Raw genomic sequence first — 26,094 nt, 5'->3', positions numbered from 1 at the left:
TGTATATTTTGTAACAATAAAAAGTTTATTATGCGACAGATTTTGTACAACACTTATATTACTACGAGAGAATAACGTTACAGTCTTGTTTTTAACCTAATTAAGAAAGTATAACTTTTCAAACAATATTTTTCATAGTTTAATAAATAATAACAATCAAGCAATACACAATTTACATTCGGGATCCAGATTTTAAATGAACTGTGGTTAATAAAGTGAATTGTCTATATACTGTAATATCGATTAAAAGAATAGTTAAAAGCATTTTATCGATGTCATCTATATCACTAATATATACCAGGAAATAGGTTAGATTAGGTGGTAAATGATGGGTGGGGCACATCTGTCGTGCAACCAGAAAGGTTCTCGAGTGGTGACCATGGATCAGTAGACCTAGCGTTAGGTTGGTCCCCCTCTAGGTAGATTGACGACATACCCAAGGTTGCGGGAAGTGCCTGGATGCTGGCAGAGCAAGATCTGTTAACCTGGCTATCTTTGAGGGAGACCTATTCCTTACGGTAGGCGTCTATTGCATAGTAGAGATAGAAGCCGATAACGGGTTCTCGGGGCTGACGTGCCGCGTACGGTTCTCGGGGCTGATGACCAGTTGCAGTTTTAGGAAGGTCAACTGTCGGCGTTCACTGTTTAGATACCTCTGTCTATATGACCGAATTTAAATGATTCTAACCTTTATCTTACGTACATTTAAGAATAAGTAAAAAAAAAAGTTTATTAAAAAATTTGCTCCTCTGTTTTCTATACATCTTTGTGCCTGTGTTTGTATAATTTTGTCTGTAATCTTTTATACATAAATAGTTTTACTATACGTATGTCCATATTTGAATTAATATACAGGATGATTAGTTGTAGATGAAAAGCATATAACTAAAGAAACCTCTGTAAGTTCTAATACAATTTTTTAAATCAATTTTGAAAAAACTGTTAGTAGTTTACTATACATTAATAAACTGTGTGATTGATTATAGATTTAAAAGCCTTGAGCTTTTAACACCCTACATATCATATATAAATCATTTTGAAAGTTGTAACATTAATGTATTTTTTTATATTAAATTTTTGTGTCAGGCTAATAAATACAGATAATACAAATTCTGCAAGAACAGATAGTAAACAGAAATTAATTTTAATATATGGTTTATTAACTGTGAATGAATATTTTAAGAACTTTTGGATAGGATTTACCATAAATCTATACGTTCCATTTTGTAAAGCTTTTACATCTTTAAATAATCATCCTGTATAAAAATTTACTTATACGTCTGGTCCCATATTCACATCAACATATATATTCGTTGAAGGTACTTACAAAATAGTTTTAAAGCATTAAATGAAGCGAAGATCCATTTATCTATTGCTGTTTAGTGTTCGAAGCTTCCGTAGGAGGGCACGAATCCTTCCTCGGCACTCTGGTACTCGTGCTGGTAGGGAAGAGGCTCGTATGAGGGCTTGATCACCTTGTATTCCTCTACGACTTTTGGAGTTCCTGGGGGAAGGCAATGATATTAATTTTCACCAGTGTGAAACCACCAGACAAGGTCGCCGGAAGTAGCGCTGGATGCGGGTGATGTAAAACCGGTCATTGTGGCGGTCTGTCGCCTTACCTGATGATGATGATGATGAGGAAACAGTGATAAGAATATCTAATAACTATTGAAACTATGTATATGACAGTTCGATTTGAATTTCGCGTTTGACAGTTTACGCGTTGTAAATCTTTTCTGTACATCGTCGCTCCCAGTCGAATGAACCCGTATTATACCCGGCGATAAATATTGCACATCGACCTTAGGAAAGAGACAATCGGCTAATTTCGGCTACGTAAAGCGTTATCTCTGTCGCACGAAACACAAACAGTCCGGTATCCATTACCAGCTGCGTATGCGCATGTGAAAACTCCGATAACATATAATTCCCATTGTTAAGTTTGATAAATTTGCAAGTTAAGCTGTATATGTGTCCATTTCTTTTATGGTCATTGGAAACATTTTTCTATTGAAATTTAAATTGGAAATTCGTAGCTTACCAATTTTATGGACAACCGCGTTGAATCCGTTCTTATCGTCGGCCTCGTATTCCACTACGCGTTTTGTACCGTCTGTTTCCACAAGTGTATAGGTTCCTGCAGCAATGTAATTAGCATTATAATAACTTTATTCTAGCTTAATTTACATACTACAATATGGTAATTTTAAAACAAATATTTGTTATATCAAAACTTTCCCGTAAAATTTAAAATTTTTTATGCACTTAGCTGGATTGCGTTGACTAAAGTTCAGCGTACAATGCTGGTTATAAGCTAGTTATAATATTCAGAATGTGGAAATGTTCAAAACTCGGAAATGTTCCGAATGTGGAAATATATGTAATGACGAGAAATATTTGTATAATGATTTTTTTTAAAGAAATAAGTGTAAATGTGCAGCTTAAAACCTGGAAATCTTGTAATTAGAGAGAGGCTCTTGGAGTTATTTTTCTAAACTGCACATTTTTATTCATTTCACTCAACATCTGATGAATTTAAGATCGTTATATATATTTTGTCGAGTTTAACATTTGATTATTTTTGACACTATGTTATGTGATTGCTGCTTTGATTGGCTTTTCAGGAACTGGATGTCAGGCAGGGATCAGAGCAGTTTTCCAAAAAAATATATCTCATTTCAAATGTTGGTAATCAGAGAAGAGATGTAACTGCGTTTGACAACGGCTTATTCAAAATAATTGCCCGTTACATGTTTACCTTTGACTTTATCACCGTCTCTGGTTTCCCAATGCTCTTTATCATCTCCGGTATGCGGGTCCTTTACTGAATAGTCGAAGGAGTATTTAGGATGTGCCTGAAAAAATGATATAAATAATTTTAACACATTAACATATATATACATGTATGTACAGTTATTACTTTAGAACAAACTCGAAGGTAATTTACTAAACGAGTATATATGTGATCATCCTCAATGGCGAAGACACTAATGTAAGTTATTTGTTCTTTAATTTCACCCTAATGTAAAGCGAATAAATCATTACTGGCGTCTGAATTCGAATCGCCGTTCGAATTTCAAATTCTTTTTCTTTCAAATTTCAAATTTTCTTTAAAACAAAAATCGCATATAGACGCCCACTGCAGGGCAAAGATTTCTCACAAATACCATAATCGCGACGCTTGGCAGGTGGATTGGCGATCGCAGTGTGGTATAATAGTACGCAATGGACGCTACTGCTCATCCCCTGGAAACTTGTATGAAGGCAGTAGCAATCCTATATAATTAATGTACAAAGTGTGAATTATATAAGACAATATCTCGGGAATCGAACCCACAACTTAGTATCGCAAGTCTCAGTCTTATACCGCTGGGATAATATTGCTTGTGTCATTATAAAGTCTCCACGTTGAGGGATACTGATCTAGACGGTGACGTCACTATTGGAAAATTATGTGGGAGTCCTATGTGCAGCAGTGGAAGCCCTGTGGTTGACATTATGATGAATAGTACATGGTAGTCAACGTCGTAGTCTTCTCCGTGGTGGACGTCCAGGCTCTGGTGCTGGATGGGCTCGTTCACGCTGTATCCGCCGTAGTCGTGACCTTCGAATCCACCATAACCCTCGTACTCCGCCAAGGTTATTGTAATCACCGTCAGGATGGTTGCGCACCTCTGAAATAATTATTCACACAACTAATTACTCAATTGAACAGTACTGTTCAATAAATAAGCGTAAAGAATGACATTGCAAGTAAAAATAAATATATATTCTGCGTGTTGAATGTTTGAATTTACTTTTTAGTTTAATATAAAATATAGTTTTCTTGCCAATAAATTGTACAGTACCAGGCGATAAATATTGCAAATCGACATTTGGAAAGAGACAATCGGCTTATTTCGGCTTTGTAGAGCACTATCACTGTACCACACTACCTAGGGGGCCTTTTTTAGTCGTTGTAATTCGTGCGACAGAGATAACACTCTACGAAGCCGAAATTAGCCGATTGTCTCTTTCCTAAGGTCGATGTGCAATATTGGTCGCCGGGTACTGTACATTTGTTAAATCTGTATTACAAAAACCGTATTATATGAAGAATGATACAAGGTTAAGTTTGGCAGAAAGGACATGTTTTATTATCGATGATTTAAATCTGACAGTAATATTAACATAATATCGTGAATTATAGTTGGGTATAGATTTAAAATCTGTAAAGAGGTGAATGATAAAAGATGAAAAACAATATAGTATATAAAAAATAAAAGCTTTTAATTTCCAAGCAAATAATTGTCACTGTGAATTAACTATGTAAGTTGTCTGGTTGCAGATTTAGGTTTTTAAATACGATTATTTCAAATAGCAATAAACAGTGCGGGGTAGGTTATTGCCATTGCGATCACCGATCGTGCGGATTTATAATTCATATTGCCAGTGGCGTACCTAGGGGGGGGGGGGGGGGCGGTAGGTGCGGTCCGCACCGGGCGGCACTTAGCTAGGGGCGGCATTATTTATATTTACTTATAGTTGTAAAAAGCAACTTTTTATTTCAAATTTATTTTCTTTCTTAAATAATAAATGATTATTATAAGTTTAATTTTTGATTTATTAATTATGATTAAATTTATGATTTCGAATATTATTCCTCGGTGTATATAAATGAATTTTAGTGTAAATTTTGGATTCTAATTCAAGAACAAGATAATAATTTTATTTTATTGTATTCATTAAAATTCGTTGAATTCGTAAAAGGATCTTTACGACTTTGTTCGGCAATTTTTCCTATCTAAATTTTTTTGATGTCAGTTTATAAATGTCATTTCTTTTGAAAAGTTTATATGATTACTTTGAAGTGATATATCAATATTTTTTTTAAATCAAAAACCACTATTTGATTGACATATAATAGAAAGGGCGGCAAACTGGAGATCGCCCCGGGCGGCAAACTCGAGATCGCCCCGGGCGGCAAACTCGAGATCGCCCCGGGCGGCAAACTGGAGATCGCCCCGGGCGGCAAAAGTTCTAGGTACGCCACTGCATATTGCAGTACTCGAGTGAGTATCTCGCGAATTCAATTGAAAATGTTCGTCGAGAAATCAGCTTGATTGAACCAAGTTTACTGCAGCGTGTGGTTGACACAAGGCTCCGTTTCGAACGGTTTTTTATAACTAGACGGAAGACGTTTCGATGACAAACTTTTTAAATAATAAAATACGCATGTCTATTCTATAGTTCAGTGGTTTTATTAAAACTCTGTGTCTAATATGACAATTTTTATTTAAGTTTGAAAATCTAAATCTGCCACCAGACAACCTGTGTTTTATTAAAAATGTTTCTGTTGGAATGCGACGGGCCAATAACAACTAACAGTACAGTCAGGGGGAGATAGTAAAGTATAGTTAATTTTAACCCTTTCACTGCGTAGCGCTTAAAAAATAATTACTCTGTCGGCGATAGTAGATTGTCTTTAGCCACGTATTTGGTTATGTGACAAAATATTCGCACAGGAAACGTATGCAGCTGTCGCGTTGGTACCAAGCAAATTAATGATCATAATAATGCAATTATTGACACGATAATGTAAAACAAATGTACGGCGCCAGAAGGCGCTGTTTGCTGAGAGAGAGCGTCTATAGCCGAGCGCCAAAAGGCGCTGTTCGCAACGAAAGTGATAATTTTTTCTTACTATACTCTCACTACGTATTTGAATTTGTAGATTCACTCTTTTAAAGCTATATACCTATAAGTTATAATCATCATCGTTTAAAACTATGTGATCATCTACTCAAACAGTTCCATGTTACATAAAAAAGCCAAACACTTCGTCAGAAGCGCCCAGGTGTCACTTCTCACTTTCTTCGGTCATCGAAATCAGTTACGTATCGCAAATGCTAGTCACCGTTCGGGATTGTTGCCAGCTCATTCATAAGTAACGAGGCAAGAGGTTTGTGTACAATTCACGCTATGTAAGGTTTATGGTCATATTAAAAGCGGAAGCGATTTTACAAATTAAATTATTATATTTTTACCTCAAAGTGTTTAAAGTAAATGAGAAGTTTATAGATGTAGAAAGTATTTTTAACAAATGTGCAGCGTATTTAAATGAACGAGGTATTGGTCGTTGTTAACTGTATAACGAGATCAAAACAAAGGTTTAAAGAAACGATTACTAGGAGGAATTGTGAAAAGCCCGTCTCGTACCCTCATTTAAAGGCCGCCGTAGGTATTGAAATCACACAGGCTTTGTTTGAATGTCAAAATGTTGACGTCATCAGACAAAGAAATTGGCTGTTCTTCAAATCAACCTTTATCATTTGGATTACAAGATAAGTCAGATTTTGGTTGTTTAAGTGTGTGCTGCTGTGTGACCCTGAAGTTATCTTAAGAAAAGTAGTTACCGAAAAAGACACGAATATGGTACGTGCAGTCCTTGCGTGGCCGCAAACACTAAACGAATATGTAAAAAATATGCCGATATTTTAAATACATTTTGATATAATGTGGTCTGTTGATACTTATTCTAGAAACAAATCTGCGACAGTTGTGGAGGATGGTGTATATATGTTTATTTAAAAAAACTAACATAAAAGAAGGGTTACAGAGAGCAATAATATATCTGGTTTACACTGTCGTCTGTCATTCTATCGAACATCATTTTAAAAATGACAAGTTGTAAACGCATCCTAATTTTTTTAATCTCTACGTTTATTTCAATCATTATCTCCTGCAATTTCATGCCAAAGTGCGGTTGAAAATGCCATATTAACTAACACACACAATAGTACAATAGTTTAACCCGCTATTCGGGTCCAGTGTAACACCACCCTAACCGCAAGCGAGGGTGTGCATGTGAACATATAATTACGAGTATATTTTCACTTTCGTTTAACACTTTCAATTTTCTTTGATTCATTATTTTTAGATAACGAATGAAGTTAAGTAGTTTTTGCGTTAATAATAAAATTAAACATGTGTCCATTTCACCAACTATAAAACGGTGGCATGTGATTAGGCACCGTGACGGAATGCATAAATATATCACCTATCTGTTCCTTAAATCGTAATTAAGATATGGAAAGAATGCGTTCTTCATTAGAGCTGTAAAAAGCTGATGGCCGCGGTAGAATTCTTGCACCTTTCTTCAATCATTTATTTACATATGTATGTATACGTATGTTTGTTTGTACGCGTATTAACTTTTTTAATTTGATTTGTTAACAACTCGGACATATGCGTAATATAAAGTCCGTATATTTGCACCCACTCAAACACGCTTACATATGTCGTTTTAAGTCTGGTAATAGTGCAGGGATTTCGTTCTGGGACAATTATAATTCAAATTATTTAGCAAGTATAGAAGTCCAGTAAGGAACGTCAATAACAAATTTAGATAACACACAAGGGCAGATATAAACGACTAATAAGTTTCTACCGCTTTTTCTAGAGCTAACAGCTTTCTGTAGTGTTAGTATTGATATTAAGCAAGTAATAGTAACCGATCAAGTCGAAGTTCTCTATTGCCGCCCATATGTCGAAATTCTTAGCGGGTGACAGCAGAAGCCGAGGTCCCTTCGTGGGGTCCCTTGAGTCAAGTCACTCCATGAAGCAACCACCGAAGCGATTTTAGAGCTGGGTGACCTCCAAATCCAGTGAAATAGTAGTAGGTAGCGACTGTACCTGAGATTATTAGAGTATTTCAGATATATGAGAAATAATATAAATCCGATGCTCCTGTTTATTGTAAAGGGAAAGATCGAAAACCGAAGGGACTCTGGTTAAAATTTTATCTCGTGGTTGCTGTATCGAAAGCAACGAGTAAAGATAGATAGCTCTAATCATAGATTTCCACAGGTTTATGCCTAGATATTACTACAAATGTTCTAGATGTTTCTTAGATTATTATTGTTGAACAATAAATTGAAATCCATGCAAATATAGGATTCGATTCGATTTTGACCGGTATGCGTGCTGCAAAACGGCGCTTGCACTGTTGCATGCGTTCCAATTGATTGTAAAAAAACAATGGCGTCCTCTTCCGATCACGGTTTTTGTTTCGCGCCAAAATGTTTCGGTTCATTACATGTTGCGACTTCCTTGTGTAACTCATTGTACTGTTGATGAAATTCGATTCGATTCTGTGTATGTATTAATGAAACTGATGAATATGTAAGTGGTAATTGGTTATTTGTTCCACATAATTCTTTTATTACGTTATTAGAAATTTGCTGAATTATCTGTCACGTTTAATCTTATTCAATAATTGAATTTCATATAAAAGAGCAGCCGTTGAGTTTCTGGCAGCCTCTTCTTAACATATCAGTATTTTCAGCCGGTGGTAGTTTACTACTTATAATGTTGAAATAATAGACGATTTAAATGTGTGAATTTGTATTCGAATAATGATGTTTTTAATTTGAATTGATACATAAGCGATGTCGCATTTGCGGAGTCCTACTAAACAGTTTGCTCGAGGTTTTAAAAGGAATATTAAAGGTCTCGAATTCGCAATTAGTCGTCAGAGGATGAAAAAAATTAGATGAAGAAATATTTTGCAATACAAATAAATTTAATTTTAATTGAGATGTTTTATGGTGCATTATGTTTATGAAAAGTACATTGTCTGAGTAGGTGTTGTGTAGATTTATTGTAATAAGGCACCACCTGTCGTTGTGCTCAGTCGAATAGATCTCGGCTAGGTTCTTTTACCGATCACCTTAAATCTGACCAATAGGCAAAACGATTTAATCCTGGCCTTGTATGTCGTATCTGACTACAGGACTGTGAGTATTTTTGAAATATTTGACGCACATGTTACGCCATCTGTGCCGATCTTCGGCGGTGTGTATTGCTTGGTCGACTATGGTATCGAATGTGGTTTGACACTTGGTCCATCTACTCTTACAGTGGTCAAAAATTTTTCATTAATATTTCGAAAGGTTCCATTTTTTTTTAAACCATGATTTGTCGATTTTAAAAGCAATAATAAATATTTAGTAAAACCTATTTTAGTTTGGACTATATGGACTAATATAATCTAAGAAAGTTTGGTATTTGTTGAAAAAATCGGAGAAAACCTAACTATGTTGTAGATGCGCCTGTTTTGATGACATATGCCAAAAATCTTATTAAGAAAGAGTCACTGTCGGGCCAATTGAATTTTGGTTTATACTATATGGGTACCGCACAAACTATTTTATCGCAATCAAAGTAAGAAGTGACAGTGACTAGATTATTTTGCTACTGTCTTCTGAGTGATTGTTCAGTGATTCAAAGGTGGACATTTATGATGGTCACAAAGGGGTTGACATCATTATAATAAGGTTAAACAGCAAATTTAAAAATAAACATAAAAACCCACGCTCACCAGGGCTACAGAATGAAGGTTTCATTTTTATCACCGCATTACTCAATATTAGCTAGAATAATCATATGTAAATACACAGTTGTCTCACACTTTCTCTACCTGCATTTAGAAACGCAGCTGCAGTAACAAGCGAAAAATACACTGCGAGCATTAAACTGCGATGCTAATGAGAGATGGTTTCCATTGGCAAAGATCACGCGTAGATGGATAGTATATAACTAATGATTATAGGCTAGGTTTACACTATGCCACGATATATTTTGTTGTTTTGTGTTGTAGTGTTTTTAATTAAACACAGACTTCTGTAGGGAAGCGACAATGTAGTCGAAGATGAAGCCAAAATCAGTAGTTATTCACTCTGACCCTAAAGAAACCTGGGTTATAACTCTCGGTAAATAAGGAAGCCGGCAGATCGATCAGAAATATTAAATCGTAACGCTTGGTATGCCTCCAACGAAACTCCACAATTCAAGGGTGGCATTTAGCTGACTTCCTTCTCATCCTATAGAAAAACGTTGATGAAGGGATAAGAAGTTCCGAAACACTCTCCTCTCAATGAATCATGTAAAACTTTGCCAGACTTGTGACACACCGGCAAGGTTCAAGGCTGTGAAGTTTCTTGGAAACTGACTCATTGTCACCTTTAAGTCGAACATTCCGTTCTACTGAGCCATTTCAAAGGTGGTAGCAGTGTTCCAGACAACGGCAAGTAAAAGTATAATTATTACAATAATTATGTCAAAGTCTCCAGTTTTATAGCCAACGTCATTCTGAATTCAAAATGATTTTTCTAATATTTTAATTAAGAAAAGGACCATTATATAGCTACTTCCGCCAATTCAATAGCAATAGCTATATATTGGTCCTTTTCTTACTTAGGATGTACTTCCGCAAAATAACGCCTGAATCAATTAAATATTTTAATTCTAAATTTTTAAATGACTCTACACTAAAGAAGTTAGTTATTTCTTTAAGGAGGTTGCTATATTATCTTATTTCAATAACAAGTTTGATTGTATATATTGTTACGAAGCACGAGTTACAGAACCCTCTAAACAATAAACACTGAACCCTATTGGCGTGAACACGCGTGACCTTGAAGCTATTTATAAATTTTTGTGTACGGTTCTCGGAAATTCTTACCGAGTACTATCTCGAACTTGCTAGAATCTTATCTGTAGTATATATTAGTGTTGTTACTCCCCATGACGAGTTTGGCGTTGTTTTTCGAGTCATAAGATTAAGATCTACGATCAGTGATAAAAAGTGACTATATGACAAGTTATTTGGACAATGATCTCTTGAGGGATTTGGAAGCATAGTTTGGACTAAGCGAAAGTATATTTTGTGTTGAAGTAGGGTGACCATCTGATTTGTGAATAAAAGACTTCCTGTGAACTAGTGGTGTTTTATTTCGAGTCAGAACTCACAGTAAGTAACAATATGCGGATGGCATAGATGCGCCATATACACTTATTATTATCTTGTAAAACGATCGTGTATTCCCATATATAATTTTAAATTCTATTTTCCTGTTTAGCTATAATTAATTTAACATAAAATATATTAAGAAAGGGACTAATATATAGCTACTCCCGCTATGCTCCTCCTATATCCTCCTCCCGCCATATATTAGTTCCTTTCTTAGTTAGGATGGTCTTCAGCAAAGTAACGCCTGAATCTATTAAATATACAATATATTGTTCGTGTCGTGTTTTATTATTATTGAAAGGGACATTTAGTATAGTTCTTTGTTTTATTCATTTATTAACATTTAGATGTATTTTACCATAATTATGGCCGAAGACGTGTGGACCTACAATAGGGAAACAAATATTAAAATAGTATACTAATATTACAATACCCGGCAATAAATATTGCAGATCGACTTTTGGAAAGAGACAATCGGCTTATTTCGGCTTCGTAGAGCGTTATCTCTGTCGCATTAAATACAAAACGTCACATAGGTAGTGTTGAACGGAGATAATGCTCTATTGATTTTTATAGTGATAATAAAGCTTTGGAATGAATTACTTATTACTGTTTTAAAGAATCTGTGTGACTTGAAAGTTATATGTTACGGTATGCCATTGTAGGTAGTTACTAAATTTTAACTTTTCACAAATGCCTTGTTCACTTTACACTTTTCGCACGGCGGAGGAATGGGGAAGTGCAGAAACATTACGACACAAAGGCTATAATTATTTAGTAATAAAAATATTTAAATATGTAATTAATATCTAAAATATTTCTTCATTGTTTAAAAATCCAAAGGTTTATTTAAATATTCTGAGATGCTTGAATTCGGCATCGCAGTATAGTGGTCAAGTTTTAACTTAATCCACCATAAAGGTTGTCTGGTAGAGATCGCTTCGAGCGATAAGACCGCCTCTTGTACATTATGAATTGTTTATTCTTTTTTATTGTCTATTTATTGTCTATGGTGTACAAAAAAGTTTTATTAATTAAATAAGGGGATTAATCATAGTTCATCCTGATTATCTAATGACGTTTATGATTATGAAAATGACTAACTTAAATTATTATTTTGTTTTAACTCTTGGTTTGCAGGCAATGTGTTCTTACGTACCTTGCAGTCTGTCGCTATATGCTATATGCAGTATGTTGCTGTATATTTGAGTAAAATATAAAGAAAGTTTTATTCGTAAAAACGAAGTTTCGATTTACTGTTTTTTTAAATAACTAAACATTCACACGATACCCGCATGCCAAGTGTTAAGTTATGTTAGTATGAAACCATTTCTATATGTTAACTGAGCAACATCGATGTTTTATTAATAAAGAAAATAAGCATTTAACGTTAAATAATTAAAAGCTATAGCGGTTTCGTTAAACGCTGTCCCAGTTAAAACGTTTCTGGGCATTTGGCTCAATGACTGTATTTAGCATAATAGTGTTATATCATATGCTGGAACTGCTTGCGTTAAAGTTATGCAGAACTAATCGTCCGGTTGTAACAGTTAATACTGGATAATCTCATGTTACATGTAAAAGGATGGACGTTAATTTTGTAAATTATATTTATTATATAGCTACTTATATAGCTGTGCCCGCGACTTCGCGTGAAATTTAACAAAAAATATTAATCATTAGTTATTTTTGTTTATGATTTTTTTAAATAAAACTTTCCTAAGTTATACTTATACTAAAATTTAATTTTAATATACCTTTTTTTGGGACCGGAAAGTACAGTAGTTTCTGTCGACATAAGTTACAAAAAAAAAACTATCGATTTTTACCGCTCCGGCATTGAAAATTCGTATAGTAGATGGCAAAAGGTTGTTGATAACGAAGGTGAATATATTGTTATCAGAAATAAAAATTTGTTAAGAATGTAGTCGTATGAATTTAACTCAAGATATATTCATATGCATGTTGTAAAAAGCGGTTATTTTAGTTCTATAAACAGACACCCCAGTTTTATTTATTTGTATAGATAGTATATTTTATATATGTGTTTGAAATGTCTTATTTTTGAGCAAACTGTACAGCATAAGTTTGGATATTGGCAGTTGTATTTATGTATATATATGTAAGCTATAATTATACAATTATAGCTTTCGTATGTTACCGCCATTTTAACAAAGGTAATGAAACACGAGCTCGATTTAAAAAGGCGTAAGCAACCGTTTTAAAATAAAATGTTTAATATTAGGTGGACCGGAAAGTAATGTCGTTTTCTTAAGTTAAATTTACACGACTATGTTTTTAACAAGCTTTTTTTTTATAATCAACAATATATTCACCTTCGTTATCAACGACCTTTTCCAAACTAGTATACAACGTCTTACAAGTACGTAATGATCTTATCAAATGATAATCAAATATCGACATGCTCAGAAACGACTTTACTTACTAGTTCTCCTAATATATTCACAATAGCCTATTGGTAATAGTTGTAAAAGCCTTAAAGAGGTGAATATTATCTCATTTGCTGATAAATATGCTACATATTCACCCTGTATAAAGTGGTCACTCAAATCTTTCATTAATTTATGCAAATGTATTTTATATTCACTCCTTCCAAGCTTTTATATCTGCAATAAATCATACTGTATATAAACACTTTATATACAAAATCAAATATATTCTTAATCGAATAGGCTGTCACAAGCATGTTCGATTTGTCAATCAACATAAAATGTTGACATTGTCGACTCTACAGGAAGCTACCAGTGGCTTGGAAGGCAGTTCTGACTCAACAGTTGCTCTTTACAAATATAGTTTTATAAAGAGCGCGCGAAAATAGTTACTTCAATTTCTTTTTAATTAATTCGCTTACTGAGTGAGCATCAACATTTAATTCCACGCATTAACATCAGTATAGTATTCTTTGATAGAATAATATACTGTATAGTATGTTTTTAATATTGATTTTCGATTTCTCCTGCGGCAGATCTATGTCATAAACGATTTATTATATGATTAAACTAGGTGAACACACATTATTACTTATTACTATTTTTTAAATAATTTTGAATGTTTTTGCGGACAAACAAAGCAAAGTTATAAACATATTGTAAGCAACCACCGTAAGAATAGCCGCGTTTTGAAAACGTTTCTCGTAAAGAATTCCGAGCTCATACGCAGTAAATGGCCCGCGTTGCTCTTTATTGGATTACAGATATTGACCCAATATAACCATGCCCCAAAGTAATATGCCATAGACCAATACGCTTTCATCATTTATTCCTATGTCCCCAAGATGGGGCAGAGGGCGTCCACAGTACGTCGCCATCCCGAGCGGTCTTGAGCCTCGCGCTTTACTTTGCTTCACGTCATTCCATCTGCCTTCACCGCCAGGTCTGCTTTGGGAGGCCACGTCTTCACTTTGCTTGAGGATTCCATTCTAGGGCTTGCCTAGATATGTGATCAGGGTCCCTTCGGAGCGTGTGGCCTATCCAGTTCCACTTGCGGCGTTTGATCTGCTGGTCGATCGGCATCTCACCGCAGCGTTTCCAGAGGTCTACGTTATAGACTTTCTCAGGCCAATATATACCGAGAATACGCTTTGAAAGTAACCAAAATAAACAAGGCTAGCTGTTTTAGCGTTCGTAAGCTGTTTGACTTTTGTAACACCGTAAGCAGCGGGATAATACAATTTTCGTCAACTGGCAACATTGAATAATGTAATAGAAAACTGTTAAACAGTATACTTAGATGACATCTAATATTTTTTTATGTTTATACGTATAATTGGTAATCTGTACCGTATTATATTCACAATACTCGCAACTCTATGCAAAAATCTGACATCTTGGAATTCCAAATTTAAATTAACTTCAAAACATAATAAAGAAATAAATTTATGTTTGTGTCTTTGCAAGTATGGAAATATAGGGTAATTAAAATAGAAGATATTTAGTAACATAGGCTGTCTATGTCACATTTTATTATACTGATATTACATAGGAATCTGTTTGTTAATATATATATGTTACGTTTTAAGATTATACCCCATTGATAATTAATAATTATCATCATCGACATTTTGACAGTAGAACGTCCACTACTGGGCATAGGTTGCCTATATTTGAATGTAAGTTCAACGTACAATTTTGCTTTTCAAATAGTGTTCTGTTTTTCACTTTCGAAATTTCGATATCTTTTACATTTTATACAGATGAGACTGTCAAATCCGTCAATAAATTTATTAAATCTTGCTCCGAGGATTATTTTTAGCATCAAATAACTACTCGTAAAAATCAGGAATGTATCGTGTATATTGCTTTTTATATAATTAATTAATATGATATATATTTTATGTTACATATAAAGCCGTAATTTAAAAAAAAAACTTTTTTTTCCAATTTGAGATTTTAATGTGTACACTTCATTTTAATTTGTTAATATAATTAAACCGACTTTGTATATGGACTAGGACAGGGGTGAGCAACTTTTTTAATCAAGGGGCCAATTTAATTTTAAAAATATTTTAGCGGGACACACATAATATAACTTTTTATTAATAACCTAAAAAATATATTATAAAAAAACATTAGAATACAAAAGATAGTTTTTCTTATATAAACTCAATAAAAAATTGCGCAGACGCGTCGCGTGCCTATTACATGTTTGAACTAGTCGCTGTGTATGTAACACGTCAAAAACAATTTTGTTCGGTTAAGTATGTACTACCGTTTTACTATAATTATTTTTATAATATATTCCTGGGGAAAAGTCGATAAAATAAATTAAATATGCGAAAAGCTTGGCGGGTTGCCTAAACTGTTAAAAGGGCCGCAAGTGGATCGCGGGCCGCATGTTGCTCAGCCCTGGATTAAAAGGGAAAATCCAGCATTAACACGTTCCGTGCCACGACAATTTTTAAAGATTTTCCATTCAGGACGCGTGGGGCGTATACGACCCACACGTTAAAAATTAAAAAAGTCGTTTAAGACGAGTGTACGTGTGTTTACAACAAAGACCTTTTTTATCTGCTTATGCAGTCTATATAAAACATTTTAGTAAACACACAGTTTGTGTAAACACATTACATTTTTATGCCATAAATAATTACAGATGGGCACTTGATCATTAACTTACAATATCGTAATAGTTTGAAGAATATGTTACAACTGTCAGATATCAAGTCCGACTCTATCACAGTTTGTAGGTGTTGAAAAATTTTGACCATGATTGGTTCGAAAAGTTGAACCGTATGAGGTGTTCCCACAATCTATGGCGTACATTGCAGATCATTTTATTTTTAATACAACGTTGCAATACCCGTATTTCATTTATATTTATTTACTATTAAAAATATCCATTGTGCATACTTTTTAATTAAGTCTCTCTAGTAATTTCAAAATATAAATATTGATTCGTATTATAAACAGGTTGGCTATCTCTGATATAGATAAGGAAATTAAAAAAAATGTTTTAAAATAAAATATACAAAATCATATACTCACAATTAAGAAAGCCATGTTGCACAGAAATATATCACAAAAATAAAATTTGAATGTTCGATGTGCAGCGATTGAATGTATAACGAATTACGTGCGCGTACGCACTTATACCCGAGAAATAGTTAATTCTGAATCCCCACCATGCTGGCATATTGGTCACCCGTATGTAGGATATAGAAGGGGGAAATATGATTTTGAAGATTTATAAGATGTTTCCATATTGACTGTATTAGAGGATCGAAAGAGATCTTTCGCACAGAACAATAGCCATTTACCCATTCGGGCTCTCAAGAAGGGTTTTCCCCCTTTTTGATTCTAGTACTAAAGGTTTATTACACCTGAAAAGAAAATGATTTTTGAAAAAAGTGTATTCTACATTAATTAATAGAAAATGATGTATACGTTCAGCTCCTTTAAAGTTTTTAAAAGAAAAAAAGCTTGTCATTTAAAAGTCCTGATCATTTGGAAGGCAGATATTTTTTTTCCTTAGGTTGATAGGAATGTTGGAACAATTGCCAAGCGTCTGTTTGTCAAAACTTGGAATATCATTCGGCTCAGCTAAAACGCGCAGTCTCGATTCGTCGATATCATTCTGTATTGGTTCTCCGGGACTTTTTTGTTAAAAATTAGACTCGTTACGTTGCGCATTCACCGTATTAGCCTGATTTGGCTCGATGCGAAGTGGTAAAAGTGTTGTTGACAACGAGTTTAATCGCACGGGGATAACTTTGAAGATGAAATTCAGTTGGAAGAATAAATAAAGAATATACATTTTAAAATCATATTCTCCTTACTTTTGTAACAGTGATATTTTTAAATTTAAACATTTTACATAGAAATGGAAATTAATACAAATGACCAGTAAATCTTGTAACATATTTTTAAGAGTTGCTAGCGATTTAGTGCGTCAAATTCCATAATTTGACAGCGATAACAGTGAAATATTTCTTTATGGAGAAAAGAGAGATACAGTAGAATGAGCAGGCGTAGTGAATTATAAGTTCAGCGATGATCTGAGCGACTTATCATGTGAGTTAAAAGACAAATTTAGATTTAAGGTAAGAGGAGCGGCTTAAACAAAATACTATAGGGATGGGAAAGGATGCGGGCTTTCCGGTGAAGTCGAATCGGTAACCACTTGAGCTTATTACGAAAATCGGAAACATGATCATATTTGCGCAGGCCAAATATGAACGTTATATGAAAAATTCTGAAAGCGGTGAAGCTCGATAAATAAATCATTTGAGACACAAAGTATATGTGTGCACAATAAAGTACAACAAACCATTTCAAATCTGCCACCGGAGAAATTCAAAATCAGTATAAAATTGTTATTATTGAAAAGAGTATATAATTCTTTCCTTAGTAATATTTGTATAGCTGGCAACAGCTTAATCAAGGATGGGAAGGAGAGAGGAGAAATCTCATTTCGAACAGAATTGTAGTCTAGGTTTAGTATTCTGATCTCTCACGATGGACAATCGACTCGCCTGCTTGATATTATTTTGTTGGCTAAAAAGGGAGGTAAAACTTGGAAAAAATGACAAGAGCTGTGCTTGATCTTCAGCAAAACCTATGTGACCGATATAGTTCGACGAACTGTTCGTTTTCCCCTACCATAAACGGGGCCTTCGGAGTCGTAGTGTAGGGTGGGGGCCCTAAACTCCCTCTAGCTTCGGCGACTCTGAGGCGGACGATGGTTCGACGTGGTCTCGAACCATCGTGATAGCACCAACGAGGGTTTCAGGGGTAGTGTATCCACGCATACCCCGGGACGGGCTATCGAAAAATAGCACGGCGCGAGGTAAGACCGCGTGGCGATCCCTGACCGGGTGATACAGCGGTCCCCCGTTTAGCGCAGGGGGCGACCACCGGGGGGGGGGTGGCTAAGTGGGTAGGAATCCCACATACCCCTGTCCTCCCCCCAGAGGCAGGGCATCAAACTGTTTGTTTGAAGTGGCAGGGGCCAGGTAACATCGCCCATGCATGGGGCATTGTGTCCTATGCTATATATAAGCTTACCCTATAGATATGCAATAGGACCGTTTCAAAAGAGGGAAAATGTGCGAATTGTTAGAAAGTATGTGCGAAAGTCGAAGGCCTATATATTAATGGTAACAGACAGTGTAAACTTTTTTCGGTTGATTGCCAGCACTTTTTATGACGGAACCATATAGAAATACGGCTTTATCGATTTACGATAATGTTTAATTGTAATTTATACAGCGCGGAAACATTTGCAATGTAAACAATGTTAAATAATAGATGCCGAGTTTGCTCGGACGTCGCGTTGGTGGGCTTGACAGAGAAAATAAAGGCCGTCATCGACTAGCGTAGTGAAAAAAAAATAAATTATATTTTTAAATCATGTCTTTTATCTGTATTTTTGTTAGGTAATGAATAGTAAGTGAAATGTACATTGGGATTTATTTCTTAAGTGATCTTTACTGAAACATTGGCGTAATCAGACTACCAGGTAGACAAAAGAAAATTTATTGAAGGGGTCGACAACCTTTAGAAATCTTTCCCTGTTAATTAATTGATGATCGTATTTAAAATTAAATAACAAAACTACATAGTTGATGTCGCGCGATGTTGACGGGTGCGGGCAGCACAGGAACGGTCTATGCCTTGGACATCCATCGGCTGAAAAAAAGAAGAAGCATAAAATTAAGTAATTCCCCCCTCCCATCTTCTTTCTGTCATCGGACATGAAGACGCGGTTGAAATTCCTTCCACCCGCATTAAGCGTTTTGCTAATACTCTGATATTGCGAACAGCCAAGAAGTGGAACAATCTATCGGCGTCATTGTTTCCAGACAATTATAACTTAGAAAAGAAGACTCGGTGTTTGGCACTAATCAGCGTAACAATACTCCTGAGGATGCCTCGTGGAGGGGTGAAACACGTGTAGAGTAGATTAACGGTGGTAGTTGTGTTTCGCATTGTTTGCCGAATGCGCATAGACTACTGCTACATAGCGAAAGTAGCTATATATTAGTCCTTTTTACTTAGGATGGACTTCCGCAAAGTAGCGCCTGAATCAATTAGATATATAGACTTAGAAGTTTTCAAGAAGTTTGTCTAGAAGAAACCTATTCACTCTTGAATAGCATGTACCAAAAAAAAATTTTTTTTCCATAAAAACACACTACAGTTTTATGTTTTAATTATTGATCATCTTAACTCCATCTATTTATACACATAGCCACACTTACACCAATACTTCGCTTTGCGTCGTTTCCTTTTTGCGTTTTTTTTTCGAAGTTGCGTCGCTACTTAATTATTACTAATATTTACTGTGCGTCGTTAGATTTTCGAGGTTGCGTTGTTTTGGGTTCGGGTCTTTTATTCTTTTTTGACATTTTTTTTTCTAAAAGATGGCAACAATTTTGTTTCTAATTGCGCCATGCCATCAAAACTGGGGGATTCCCTTTCTAATTAAAAATCAACGCAATTTTAATACAGTTTTATTTTTACTTTGTTTTGCTAATTTTAGAGTTCAGTTTTAATTACGTAGTGTGTTGTAACGTAGTGTGTTGTGCCTTTTTTTTAAGAGAATATAATAATTTGTATGAGTTTTTACGTGTTGTTTCTGGTTAGAAAAAAGGTAAATATTATTCCAATTTATTTATGTGCAGAGTTATATTATTTTTGTTTTTTAAATGTTTACTTTGTTCAATTTTCTTTTAAAAAGTAGTATTTTCGTGACCCTGGAACATATCTTCGATCATTACATGGTTTGCTATAGAAAATCTTAATTCACTTTGGGGCGTTTTAATTAGCGACGTGTATTTTTGGGATGTAACCACGACGCAAAGTGAGGTTGTACTATAAAAGTTTGAGTATATAAAAAATTTGATAAATAACTCCGTGGAAGATAAAGATTCTCGATATTAATAAATCGAGAGATGGGATTTTTAGTGACCTGCCTATTGAATTTTTCGTATTCTGCTTCTTAAAAACATATTTTTTTGTTTAAAGTCGCCGTATACTTCTACCCTTAAACGGCAGAAACTTTGTACTACTTCATACAGTTTTTTTTTCTCACTTTCCTACTTACTAAATCAAATTACTTAATTCTACCCTAATCTCTTATCATCGATGATAAAATCCCAATATAATTTTTTTAAAATAAATATATTTCTCAATATTCTTAATCTCATATCATTTTATGTGAATCTTAATTATAATGTCATAATTATACATGCGTGCCATTTATTAGCCTAATGGAAGGCATTTAGCGTGATGGTATAGCTTGATTATATGTAATTAATTTACTTTTAATTGATTTAAGCTCTATATGTTGAAAAGGATCCCATTAGGATACTAACATTAATTATTTTATACATTGACAGGTAATGGAGTGACAAGTATCTGGTACATGGTTTACAACCCGATATATTTTTTTCTAGTTTTTATTGGCGTCAAATATTGGTCTGGCTTCAGACAAGATATTTTAACTTGCTCTGTAGGCGTATGAGAAAAGGAAATGCCATTTTTTTGGCGGGATTTTTTTAGTTTTTTTTTCTATAAGAACCTTCTTCGTCCCTGGTACAAGGCGGGTACAAGTTCCGCGCGCATGTATTCAGTAACGTAATAGCCTGTGCGTGGATCTCTAGGGAGCCTCTAGAAATTAGAGAGATAATAGCCTCTAGAAAACTCGATCCTGGTGAAGCTGTAAATATCAAGGACCAAATAGAATTAAGACGAAAAACATTCGGATATGTCGCTGCTAATTACTCTTTAAACATACCTATGTATATCAACATTGTTATAGTTCTAGAACGATGGATATTTACTTCCCCCATAGGTTTCCAAAAGATCCAATTGTAAAGAGTCTGAATCCAGGGTCTTTCGATGACCATAAAAATGTCTGGTCCACCTTGTTAGTGGATGTCCTATGTTGCGCTTCAGTCCTCGGTCTTTACTCTAGAACCTTGAGGTACCAATGACCGTATGTTCTGCGGGCTATGAGGTCTGCTCACTGGCATTACTATATGAATCTTTAGTCCTGATATCTTCGATCATCCCTCTCCTTTGTGCGACTGTGGGCTTGCCAATGAGTCTTACTTTGGCTATCCGAAAATATGTTCATGTCCTTATTTTGCATACGATAAAGGCCATAATAATGTCATGATTGTTATTTAACACGGCTTGACCGAGGCGGGGCACACAGTTTCCGCAAGTCAGCGTCGAATTCGCTCGCAGCTGTGATGTTTGAAAGTGAGAATTCTTACATCGGAACATGACATAGCGTAGTGTTCAAAGAGGTTGTATAACTCAAGATCTGTTGCTAGATAGCTTTTGGGAAATCGATTCTGGGCACTCTCTAATTATAAGTGGTATTTAAAACGATTGTTAAGAAGGCAGTATATTATTGCTATTATTTCATTTATTCAGTTCACAGATTCGTATCCGAATAATATAAATACAATATGTATACAGCGTGTACAAGCCTTTTTCCTGACAATTATTGTACGGTGCATCCTGTGCAAAAATAAACGCTTTTAGAAACAATAAATAGCTTAATAAGTATGAGAAAGCGTTTACATTTGGAATTACTACATATTAAAATAAATTATTGTTTACTATCTGTTCCTATAGTCTTCTTACTGCCAGAAGATATTGGCCTGTCGTATTTCAATAGTTTTGATGTGAAAGCGTTATATGAAAATAGATGATTAAGTGTTGATGTGAAACATTTGTTGTCAAATGAACTATACATATTGATCCCCCTTTTGAAGCGTTTACACATATAAATAATCATCTCTATTATAAAAACTAACTTTGCATCATTTATAACAGTGATTCCCAAAGTGGTCTATATCGACCCCTCGGGGTCTATGAAAACCAGCAAGGGGTCTACGTCAGAGAAAAAAAATTTGGCGGTCTATGAAATGAAAATGGGGGTCCACGATAGTGGATCTCAACACATACACTGATAGTATTTACTTACATCATAATATCTTATAATATCAAAACATTTACAAATGTTGATAATTTATTATTAAAGCATCAGGTTCATCCGTCTCACTAAAAATATTGACTTATTGCTTGTTATTTTATTTATAGTTTATTTTATTTTTATTTAATGTTACGTATATTTTACATAACAGATACAAAATTTTATTATTTTTATTAACATGCGTTTTTACTTTAAGTTTTTAACACTAAATTTCACTACAGTTAGAAATTTACAGGAAATCAATGTCAGGTAAGTAGGGGGTCTACCCAACACGGAAAAACATGGCAAAAGGAGTCTACGACACAAAAAAGTTTGGGGAACTCTGATTTATAATGTATGCGTCGAGAATAGTATGTTAACCAGTAGTAATGGAGCAGTAGTAGCTCAGTGGTAGAGGACAGACTTGCGATCGTAGGTCGCGGGTTTGATTTCCGAGATTCATCCGTGCCTGTAGATTTTTTACTGCCAGTTTGGTACTGTATTGTATTTAACAAGATAGGATGTTTTAAAAGAGGTTTTACTATAAATTAACCAAGGCATTAACGTAATGCGGTTCGCTACGGTTACGCAGCGAGTGTATTATTATTACGATCGTTTGACTGACAACGGGTTTGTCGGGGTGGACGCTCGTTCCGTGACGGCGTTTGCAAAAAACTAACGACACAGTTAATTAGCGTTTTTACATATTTGCGATATACCGACGCACACGATCGTTTCGCATATCGGTCACGTGTCGAGTAGGGTCAGCAGAAACATCACTGCATAAAAAATATTTTTAAAAATTAAATAATATCTGTAGCATACAATAGTTAGTGTATCAATAAATAAAATAGCCAATAGACGTCCAAACATCGGCACGATGACCGGAGTAGCGTTGAACCCATCTGGGGAATTCCCGCGACTGTGACTGTATCATCGATCCACCATAGATGAACCCTGCCCACGCTTACCATCGCTCGTGGTCGCCACTCGAGAACTTCCCGGCTCCTTCTTAAGGAGTTAATTACTAAGGTGGTATAGGCCATTAAATGTCTCGTCCTTATGGTGCTATGTTGCACAGATCGATAAGTTCTAATTTACATTGTTCAACTTTAGTTATTAGCTATAGTGCTACCGAAACCGCAGTACCGCGCCTTAGGTATGTGCAGCGATACGGGGGGTGGGGGGAACGGCGACTACTCTAGCTCCCTCCACTTCATCGTGCTTTTCTAAAGCACTGTACAGCAGGTTGAGTAACTCTCTAGGAAACACAACTTAGTTATTTCAAGTTTTGTAACACATTGTTATAAATAGAGGAAATCGTATGTATGTTTTATATTCTGTTCGGTCCTGTAATCTCATAAAATTCTATTATACTCCATTCTAGAGTAGAACATGGAGACGTTCTAAAGAAGAAAGAGGTAAAATGGAGTACTTCATTCTTCTTTAGTTAAGTTTAACGCTGCATATATGTGCAAGATATTGTGAAGGATAAAAGGAAAGAATAAAAGAAATTGAAAAGAATGAAAGTGAGTGTAGAATAAAGAAAAAACCATGAAAAAAATAATATTTGTAAATAAAGTCCCTGTCCCAAACAAAACAGGGGTACGAGATAAAAAAAAAACGCTGTATATATGTCACTAATAATATATAAAATGAAATCAATGACTATTTTTGTAAGGAATAATGAGTTTCGATATGCAAAAAATGATATATCTTTATTATTTTATCAAGAAGATTGGCTATATTCGATTGGTGCTGGACGCTGTTAGCCGTTCTGGCTTTTACAGCTTCTTCGGACTCGGAGTTCTAGATCCGTAATCCGGAAACTCATAAATTCATAAAATCTACGTCAGATGCGTCGCCTTTTATTGACCAATTTTGGAGGTGTGATCCTTTTCTCTGAAGACTTTTAGCTGAATGGGTATCGGAGTTGGGAGAGGGTCGGTTTGGGTCGCGGGTGACACACGGACACAACGGTGGCAACGCGCTGTGAGACTTGAGCGGGCGAGATGGAAAGAGAAAAGAGAAGAAGATTTACAAGAGAAATTAACGACAAAAAATTAAATCGTTAAGATTTTGTTGCTGACTGTACAGGAGCGTCGTTTTGCGTTTCGTTTCGTCGCCATCTATCACACTCTGTTTTTTACGCAACCGCCGCCTCAGAATATAGAGCGGTCGCTTCGGGAAATCATTTAGATCTTCACGCCTGTTATTGAATTCCGGAAAAACAGCGATCGATCACAAGCCGGGCGGTTGGGCAATGCGATTATGACGCCGGCCTCGCTGACGGGTTACCCAATCATAATTTTATCGTGCTCTCATATTTAATAAAGAGGCTAAAGTGTTTTGTGTAAGATGCAACGAGCCGCAACTGATGACGTCATGTACAGATACAATATTCGAACGTGTCTTCTTCTTAAGTTGTAGTTTTAGTTTATGGATTGGACCTTTGTTACATTCAAATTAAAAATACAGTTAAACCTCCTTTTTCGCGCTTCCTCCATTCACTATTTGCGGATTAAAAATAATGCGACCTAATATATATTCGCGGTTAAAAATTCTTTATTTGCGGATCTAACAAGTATGTATATACAATATACAAAAAGGATTCCAATAGTATACCTATTGGAATCCTTTTTGTATATTTTACATTTACATTGAGGCATTGAGCATTTATTTTCCATTATATACATTTTATTTTCTATTATTCCATTTGACGGCATTTACATTTACATTTGAATAACTCAATGTAAATGTAAATGCCGTCAAATGGACTAATAGAAAGAGTTACGTTGAAATGTTAAATTCACAGCCACACTAGAAGAAGAATCTTTAATAAGCAATAGAAACGTGACACTTAGTTTAAAATTTATTAGTGAAGGTATAATAAGGAAGGTAAATGGGCTTTGAGATTTCTTTATGAACATGATCCGGTTGTGGATCGATGTCTTATTTTTAAGAGGCGAATTGCTAATGCGACTGCTGTATATCAGTCTGAATTGAAGAAGCTTTTATAAATTGTCAAGCTAGAGAAAATAATAAAATACTTCAATCCAATATTTAAACTTTAAGATAATCAAAATTTTCAGAAAATTCAATTAAATTGTTTCTTTTGATTTTTTTAATCTTGTCTCCTAGAAACTTATTCCCTATAATCTTATATAAATGAGTATTCTATATTCACGGTTTCGGTTTTCGCAGCATATTCCCCGCGAATAAAGGCCTTTTAATGTATGCATGTGTACATTAAACCAAATGACGTCACATGTAACTTGCAAAAGAAAATTCGAAGTATAAAATTTAAAATATCTTTATTCAAATATACTTTTATATGTGCTATTTAATAGTCAATTATTTTAATACTATACGTAGTAAGTTACTAGCTCGAAACGGTGATATGTAGAGAAGATTCGGCCTGAAACTCAACAGTTGTTTTTTTAAATGTTAATTATTTTCATGTGTACATTATAATATCTATCATGTAAATGAGTCAAAACATCAAGTTACACACATTTCGATCAACTAAAACTCTTGAATGCTTTAATAATATTCATTTAATAATATACTTTTAATTTTATAACTAAAACTAAGAAACGGAAAGTATAAGATATCATGTGGAACATCCGTACCCATGAAGGAAATGTTAAATTTTTGATGACAAAATTTAGATGTTACGACTTTTTTTATTTCTTATATTTATCATGTGTTTAGTAAGAAAAGCACCAATATTTAGCCACTTCCACACATGCAGTGGTAGTCGTGCAACAAAGTGCACCGCCTTACCACCGTGATAAATGCGCATGCGGCAAACAATAAGAATTACACAACTACCACCGTTAAATCACCCA

General features: G+C 34.8%; 2 protein-coding genes across 2 annotated transcripts in view; one reads left to right on the top strand and one right to left on the bottom strand.

Moving 5' to 3' along the window:
- Positions 1–26,094, top strand: part of homer (protein) — a 68,731-nt gene that overhangs the window by 31,650 nt on the left and 10,987 nt on the right. The window lies entirely within an intron of this gene.
- On the bottom strand, positions 1,380–4,508 carry LOC137924461 (larval cuticle protein A3A-like). The gene is made up of 5 exons (XM_068767847.1): positions 4,482–4,508; positions 3,516–3,677; positions 2,762–2,858; positions 2,045–2,140; positions 1,380–1,504 (listed from the first exon to the last, which is right to left on the bottom strand). The coding sequence occupies exons 1-5, from the start codon at positions 4,506–4,508 to the stop codon at positions 1,380–1,382; spliced, it is 507 nt and encodes a 168-aa protein (XP_068623948.1).

Source organism: Battus philenor, unplaced genomic scaffold, assembly GCF_028537555.1.
Source record: "Battus philenor isolate CCGP_79_NKW_IND1 unplaced genomic scaffold, ilBatPhil1.0.hap1 SCAF_24, whole genome shotgun sequence".
In the NCBI taxonomy this organism is placed as follows: domain Eukaryota; kingdom Metazoa; phylum Arthropoda; class Insecta; order Lepidoptera; family Papilionidae; genus Battus; species Battus philenor.
Note: the sequence above shows the minus strand (reverse complement) of the source record. Positions and strands in the feature narration are given on the sequence as shown.